The sequence below is a fragment of the Dromiciops gliroides genome, chromosome 6 (genome assembly GCF_019393635.1).
Source record: "Dromiciops gliroides isolate mDroGli1 chromosome 6, mDroGli1.pri, whole genome shotgun sequence".
In the NCBI taxonomy this organism is placed as follows: domain Eukaryota; kingdom Metazoa; phylum Chordata; class Mammalia; order Microbiotheria; family Microbiotheriidae; genus Dromiciops; species Dromiciops gliroides.
In genome coordinates, this window is record NC_057866.1 from 18,204,974 (window position 1) to 18,213,828 (window position 8,855).

The 8,855-nt window shown below is 37.3% G+C and overlaps 1 protein-coding gene across 1 annotated transcript; it reads left to right on the forward strand.

Annotated features, from left to right (window-relative positions):
* The first annotated feature begins 615 nt into the window (after nt 1-615).
* Nucleotides 616-1,560, forward strand: LOC122731851 (olfactory receptor 1009-like). Its single transcript, XM_043972113.1, has one exon. The coding sequence runs from the start codon at nt 616-618 to the stop codon at nt 1,558-1,560; it is 945 nt and encodes a 314-aa protein (XP_043828048.1).
* Nucleotides 1,561-8,855: the final 7,295 nt, after the last annotated feature.

Below are 8,855 nucleotides of genomic sequence, written 5' to 3' on the forward strand. Positions count from 1 at the left end.
TGTTATAATTGCTATGAGAAAATGAAATCACAGACAAACCATTGCTGGTCTCAAGTAATTCACAATCTACAGTATTTTTGGAATGTAGGGCAAGACCACAAATTTCTGTGGATTTCTTAGCATTAAATCAGTTGTTCCAAACTAATTGTCATTTATTATCTTTCTTGTTATATTTAAAAAATGAAAGTACTGAGTCATCTTTGACCTCATAAATTTGCAGAAGTCAAGGCTCAAGACAACACCATCATCACCCCCCCCCACAACAATAGCATAAAGAAATTAAAACAAAGCCGCTCTCTTCCTCCTGTCAAGTGATGATGGCTATGTCTTCATAGATATAAATTCATATGATTGAAGATGTTGATTCAAATGACAGGGCAGCAGAGTAGATCTGAAATTAAGGCTCCTAGATTTAAATCTTTACTCTTCTTCATAGTAATGATGGAATATTTATTGTCAGAAGCCGCAGTTTTCTCAACTGCAAAATGAAGAGGTTGAAGTACTTGACTTCTAGGTTATTTTCCACCTCTACAATTTGAACCATAAGATCCCTTCTAAATCAAAATCCTATGGTAGTATATTTTTCTTTCCTTCAGCAGAAAGCACCAGGAATAAATGGCCAGTGGAAACTACACCAGAGTCACTGAGTTTGTTTTGGTCGGCTTGAAGTGTCACCCTAAACTGCAGGTCATCCTTTTCCTTCTAGTTCTATTTTTTTATCTCATCAATGTGACAGGCAATCTGGGAATGATCATCCTCATATGGGTTGATGCCCGCCTTCACACCCCCATGTATTTTTTCCTCCGTCACCTGTCTTTTGTGGACATGAGCTTCTCATCCATAGTGGCTCCCAAAATGCTTAGAGACTTCTTTGAGGAGAAAAAGACCATCTCTTTCCTAGGGTGCTTCTTCCAGCAGTGGTTCTTTGGGCTTTTTGTGGCCATTGAATGTTTCCTCTTGACATCCATGGCCTATGACCACTATGTTGCAATCTGTAACCCACTACTTTACTCCATCATAATGTCCCAGAAACACTGCAACCAGCTGGTGGCCATCAACTACGTTGCTGGGTTCATAAATGCCATGATTCATGCTCCTTCTGCCTTCCGTCTCCCCTTCTGTGGCCCAAATGTCATCAATCACTTCTTCTGTGACATTATCCCCATTTTCTCCCTCATATGTGCTGATACCAGCATCAATAAGTTAGTACTTTTCATTGTTTCTGGGATTGTTGGTGTCTTCAGTGGCCTGATCATCCTTGTTTCCTATATCTACATCCTCTCAGCCATCCTCAGAATCCAATCTGCTGAAGGAAGACGGAAAGCCTTCTCTACCTGCTCTTCCCATCTCACTGCTGTAACCATCTTATATGGGACGCTTTTCTTTGTCTATGTGCAGCCTAAATCAAGTTTCTCCGTGGATACCAATAAACTCGTCTCTGTGTTTTATACTTCTGTGACTCCCATGTTGAATCCCCTCATCTATAGCCTAAGGAATAAGGAAGTCAAAGATGCTATCCATAGGACTATTGCTAAAAGGAAGTTTTGTATTAGGACATGAATTCTCTAGAATGAGAAATGTAATAACATAACATTAGCATGACAGCTATATCAGAGGAATACAAAACAAATATGGAAAACACACACAAACTACTTGGTTCAAGGGAGGGGAAAGTGTATCACTATCAAGAAAAAGATTCTTAAATGATCGCAACATCACAGACCTGGAGCTGCAAGAGGCCTCACAGGTCATTTGCACATTTACAAGTAAAGATCCTAAAGTCCAGTGGCTGTAATTGATTTGCTTAAAGTCATAAAAGTAGTGTCAGCTTGACCATTCAAATTTACATCTTGTGATTCCATGTTCAAAAGTGGTGTCACTTGAGTTGAAGTCTTAAGGATATATAGAAATTTACCTGATGAACAAGAGGAGAATAAGGAATTTTGGGTATTGAGGATATTATGAGTAAAAGGTATTCTACAAGGCATGTTGGAGGGGCTAGGACTGAGGGCAATCCTGAAACAAAGAATGCTTGGAGGAAAGTAATTTGTGATGAGCCTGAAAAAGTTACTTGTCACCAAATGGTGAATGGCTTTGAATTCCAGATAAAAGGGTCTCTGATTTTTTGTAAATTTAGTAGCATAAGCAAGGGGCAGTCAGGTGGCACAGTGGAGAGAATGCCAGGCTTGGAATCAGGAATATTAATTTTCCTGAGATCAAATCCTGTCTCAGGTGTTTACTAGCTGTGTGACCCTGGGCACGCCACTTTTTCCTGCTTGCCTTAGTTTCCTTATTTGTGAGAAGAGCTTGAGAAGAAAATAGCATCTTTGCCAAGAAAACCTAAAATGGAGTCATGAAGAGTCAGACAAAACCTAAGCAAAGGATGGCACAGGAAGGAGACAAAATTAAAAGTATGTTCTCGTATGGACATAACTCAGGTAAGTAGTGATTGGCTGGACTCTACTGTAGTATATAAATGTTACAAACTCCATTTAATGGCCACCAGTAAGAAATTTACTTGTTAAAAAAGATCCAAATGCTGTCATTCAGATAAAGCGTCTGACCCTTACTTCTAGGAAAGGCAATGGAAGGTCAATGAATAATAATACTTAATAGATTATTTCAAAACATTATTCTGGAAGGGGCATGGAGGATGGATTAGAGTTTTGGGCTAGTAGAGGCAAGAATGAGAAAAGAAATACCTGTAAGGAAGCTTTAGTAAAAGTCTAGGTGGGCGGTAGTGATAAAAGGGGAATTGAGAGGAGGAGGCAAATCTAGACACATTGCTGAAGTGGGATCAATCAAACTTGATCAGAGTGAAGTTTATGGCTAAGTTGGAATTAATATGAAACATCTAGGGCTTTGCCCTATATTCTGACTGGGGGAATGCACTATTTCTGTTTCTATGGGATGGATTTCTCCATCTATTACCCACCTCCTACCTCTTCCTTATCCTGCCCTGGCCTGATGCATCTGATAAACCCTATCTCAATACTAGAACCTGGTAAGCTGCAGTACACCCCACTTAGGTCCTATACCTGATGTAAAGAATTAATTGTTATGGGGGCAACTAGGTGGTGCAGTGGATAGAGCACCGGCCCTGGAGTCAGGAGTACCTGAGTTCAAATCCGGCTTCAGACACTTGACACTAACTAGCTGTGTGACCCTGGGCAAGTCACTTAACCCCAATTGCCTCACTAAAAAAAAAAAGAATTAATTGTTATTTGAGGTTTTTATGGCCCCATCTTTTGGCTGGAGTTTGAGGAGACCTTGGAGTGCATACTGGCCTGGGGCTCCACAGGTGGTATGGTGCTCCACCCACTGGTTGTAGCTGTCTCCATGGTGTTGGCACCTCACATCGTCACCACTGGCTGATGCCTACATGGGCCTGGGAAAATTATAATGATTGGAAGCCTAGTGAGGGCAGTCGTGTGACTATCAGAGTGGCCAGCCAATTGGCTGGGGGCTGTGTGTGGTCAGCCTGGGGTCTGCTGGGAAGAAGGGAGGGTTTCTGGCATTCTAGCTTGAAGCTGGAAGGTGACAGAATGCTGCTGTGTATTCTCAGCTGATTCCTGGGAAGTGGTGTTGTTCAGGTTGTATAATTTCCCTTTCCCCATTTTATTTCCTTTCCCTTGATCCTACTGATCTGCTTGTGTTTTTTTAAGTTCGTTCTTGTTAAATAAATCCTGCTCTGTTTTGAGGGAGGTTGTCTGACTCCTTCCTTGTGCCAATATTGTAACAAGCTGCTTAGCTAACACTCCCCAATTAAAAACTGGTCCCCACACTATATCCTGGGGTGCCTTTCACCAATGTGGAAAGGTTACAAACACTGCCTTTTCTTTTTTCAAAGAGTCATATAGACTAGAAATATGCTTAGATTGGAAGGATTAAGTTCAGGAACAGGTGTGGGGTTAGAAGCAAAGGCAGATGATCCCTGGACATAGGGTACTGCTTTTCTTCTCCAACCCTCAAATATTCAATACAACCTTACCCATACCCCAGGCACTATTGACCTTTGATCTCCCTCTTTCCTTTGACTAAAGGGAATCTTCCTCTTTTGTGGTTCTGGGGAATGAAGACAGGATTTATAGAAAGAGGACCTGAATTTACTCATTGGTTCTGACTCTTTCTACCTACATGTCACTATACACATTTGATTATAACCTTTTCTGTAACTTCTTTTCTGAGAATTGACCCACCTGTCCCCCAACCCCATTTATCTTGATTGATAACTCCCTTAGTTGACCACTATTTCAGGAAAGCTTCAGTTATTCTTCATTTTATTACTTCCTCCTTTGACATATTCTTGACAATTGTTTTGATTCTTAGCAACAACAGAAAGAACTTCTATAAATATTTTTGTACACATAGGTCCTCTTTTCCTTTGATTTCTTTGTGATATAGATCTAATCGTGCCATTTCTGGGTAAAGTATATACAGTTTTATAGCCCTTTTGGTGTAGTTAAAAATTCTTCTTCAGAATTGTTGCGCTAATTTACAATTCCACCAACAGTTCATTTGTGTACTAATTTTCCCTCATTCCCTCCAACATTTGTTATTTACTTTTAGCCAATCTGATAGGTGTGATGTGATGCCTCAGAATTGTTTTAATTTGCATTTCTCTAATCAATATTGATTTAGATTAGTTTACAAAATATCAGTTATATAGCTTTTCTTTCTTCTTCTGAAAACTGCTTATTCATATCCTTTGGCCATTTATTAATTGGGGGATGGCTCTTATTTTTATAAATTTGCATCACTTCCCTACATATTTGAGAAATGAGGCCTTTATCAGAGAAATTTAATGCTAATTTCCCCCCACTTTCCTGTTTTCTTTCTAATTTTGCCCTGATTAGCTTTATTTATGTGAAAGCTTTTTAATTTATGCAACCAAAATTATGTGTTTTACCTCCTGTGATATTCTCTATCTCTTATTTCATCCTAAACTCTTCCCTTATCCACAGAATTGAAAGAAAATTTTTCTATTAAGACATTACCCTTTATGTATAAAGCGTGTACCCATTTTAATCTTATTTTGGTATATAGGGCACCTAGGCTGTGCGGTAGATAGAGTACTGGCCCAGGAGTCAGGAGTATGTGACTCGAAATCAAGTCTCAGACATTTGACTCTTACTAGCTGTGTGAACCATAAGTTACTTAACCCCAATTGCCTCAAAACAGCCAGAGCCATCTCCATTCATACTGATGTATATTTTGCTACTTGGAACAATATAGCTCTGGAGGTGAGCGATACTGGTGGCTTTGCACAGCCCTCTCTTTTTTTCTATTGATTCCCTAGATATTCTTGACCTTTTGTTTTCCCAGATGAATTTTATTATTTTTTTGAGCTTTATAAAATAATTCTTTTTTTGTTTGATTTTTTTGTTTTGATTGATTTGTTTGATTGGTATGACACTCAGTAAGAAAAGTTATAGGTAGAATTATCATTTTTATTATATTGACTCAGCCTACCCATTAGCAATGAGTATTTCGACAATTGTTTAGATCTGTTCTATTTGTGTGAAAAGTGTTTTGTAATTGTGTTCATCTAATGCCTGGGTTTTTCTTGGCAGTTAGATTCCCAAGTATTTTATATTATCTGTAATTATTTAAAATGGAATTTCTCTTTCTATATAGTAGATCTGGTTGGTAGTATGTTCAAATGCTGATAATTTTTGTTGGTTTAACATATTCTTCAACTTTGCTGAAGTTGTTATTTTAACTAGTTTTTAGTTGATTCTCTAATGTGATGATTAAACAATTGGAAGACATAATGTCTGGGTAATTTAATTATTGTATTAATAAGGCCAGAGTTTATCAATAAAAGGTTGGTCATTTGGCTATCTCTCTTAGACTAAAAACAATTATGGTGGGGACTCACAGTTTATATACCCTTCAAAATAGTAGGTGCTGCCTAAAACAGCACTCAAATTAATTGATTAACATGACTGGAAGTGTGCTATATTAAAGTGAAAGCCTGTATCTATAACAGACCACCCATAGCTTTAGGCTATCAGTTCAAGGAATGCATATCTTTTTCTTTTTCTTTCTTTTTTTTTTTTTTTTAGTGAGGCAATTGGGGTTAAGTGACTTGCCCAGGGTCACACAGCTAGTAAGTGTTAAGTGTCTGAGGCCGGATTTTAATTCAGGTACTCCTGACTCCAGGGCCGGTGCTCTATCCACTGCACCACCTAGCTGCCCCTATATATCTTTTTCAATGGGGGGGGGTATGACCCCTTAACAGAGAGATAATTGCTAGTTAGACCACCCAAAGTTTTCAGGCTCTCCAAATCTAGAAAAAATTACTGTGGAATCTAGATGCAGATTGAACCATACTATTTCTACTTTTTTGTTTTTCTTTTTTGAGGTTTTTCCATTTTACTCTAATTCTTCTTTCACAGCATGACTAATGCAGAAATATGTTTAATGTGATTGTACTCATATAACCTATATCAGATTGCTTGCTGTCTTGGGGAGGGAGTGGAGGGAGGAAGAAAAATTTGAAACTAGAAATCATATAAAAACAAACATTGAAAACTATCTCTACATGTAACTAGAAAATAATAAAATACTTTTATGATAAAAAAGAACAAAAGCTCAAGGATATCAAGAAAATCAATGGAAAAAATCATGAAAAAAGGTGATCTAACCATACCCAATTTCAAACTGTATTATAATGTGGTGATTGTCAAAACAATCTGATACTGGCTAAGAAATAGGTTGGTGGATCAGTGGAATAAAATAGGTATGACTCACAGTAGAGGAAATGACCATAGAATTCTAGTGTTTTATAAACACAAATTTCTAAGTTTTGGGGACAAAAGCTTGACAAAAAAACTAAGAAAACTGCAAAATAATATGGCAGAAACTAGGTAGAGACCAACATCTCACATGGTATACTAAGATAAGGTCAAAATGGATACATGATTTACACATAAAGGATAATACCATAAACAAATTAGGAGAGCTTTGCATAGTGCATCTGTCAGATTTATGGACAGGCAAGAAATTAGGACCAAAGAAGGCAAAGAGAGCATTACGAAATATAAAATAGATAAATGGTCAAAGGCTATGAACAGGTAGTGTTCAGACAAATCAAAACTATCTACAGTCATATAAAAATGCTCCAGATCACTAATGTTCAGAGAAATGCAAATTAAAACAACTCTGAGGTACTGCCTCACACTTATCAGACTGTCTAATATGACAAAAAGGAAAATGTTGGATGTTAGAGGGAATGTGGGAAAACTGGGCCATTAATCTACTGCTGTTGGAGCAGTGAATGGATCCAACCATCCTGGAGAGCAATTTGGAAAAATACCCAAAGGGCTATCAAACTGCTTACCCTTTGATTCAGAAATGCCACTCCTAGGTCTATATCCTAAAGACACCCAAAAAAGGGGAAAGGACCTGTTTGTACAAAAATATTTATAGCAGTTCTTTTTGTGGTGGCTAAGAAATGGAAATTGAAGGGATACCCATTAATTGGGGGATGGCTAAACAAGCTATGGTATATGATTGTAATGGAATATTTTTGTCCTATAAGAAATGACAAGCAGAATCTTGGGGAGGGGGGAAGGAAGGGAGAAAAATTTGGAACGTGAAATCTTATAAAAATGAATGTTTAAAACTATCTTTACATGTAATTGGAAAAACTAAAATATTATTAAGAAAAAAAATAATTGCACATGTATAACCTTTACCTGATTGCTTACTGACTCAGGGAGGAGTGAGGCAATGATGAGAGGGAGGGGTAGAATTTGGAACTCAAAATTTTAAATATATATTTTTTGCAGGGCAATGAGGGCTAAGTGATTTGCCCAGGGTCAAGCTAGTAAGTGTTAAGTGTCTGAGGTTGGATTTGAACTCAGGTTCTTCTGAATCCAAGGACACCTGCACCACCTAGCTGCCCCCTGAAAATGTTTCTCTTTAATTACCTATGTAAATACTTGGTTAAAACAGTAACTCCCAAATTACTTAGTTAATAATCTCATAATTTTCAAAAGTGATAGGCAAATAACTTTGGGTGAAGTTCCTCTTAAATATAGACAAAATTTACAAGTTCTTAAATTATAGTAATCCAGAATATTACAAATATATGGTCAGCAGGGATGATGGAATGACCTATTTCCCAACCCATTCATTTTTTGAAATGATACAATTCTTAATCTAACAATATCCAGGTTATAAAAATTACTTTTCTAATAACATAGCTAATATAGTTGTCCACCAATTTACACGAAATAAGAACATTTAGAAACGACAATATGATAAAAATATTATGTATTTAAAATTTGAAACAACCCCATTAAAAACTCTCAATCATTGTTTTTTGTTGCCTGTCTCTTATAGAGAAAAATAAACAAATCAGAGAAATCATTTTCAGAATGTCTCCTACACGAAAAACCAGATCAGAGACAGACGGGAAAAATGTAGTACCAGTTCATTTGTCCCAAGAAGTAGCAGGATGAATCACATGGAGACCCCTTCCAAAGAAAGAACTTGAAGACTCCTTCTTTCTAAGATTTATAAGGGTATATAAGGTTTCTTTGCTCACTGGTTACAGGGTGTTATCAATTTCATTAACATGATACAAATCAACCCAAAAGGAAATACGAGAATGGATGTAATGCAAAGCAGTTTTAACAATTTCAGTTATAACAAGTATGTAGGAAATACAGAAATACCATGATAAAATTACATGATTCCAAAAAGGAGTTTGGCAAGGATGAGGATGCCCAGATGCCCCCACAAGATAGGGACTTATTATCCTGGGAAAAGAAGTCACCACATAGGAACTTATCTGCTGGCTATCTGGGTTCAGTTTGGAGTTCAGTCAAAGGGCATTTTGTTCC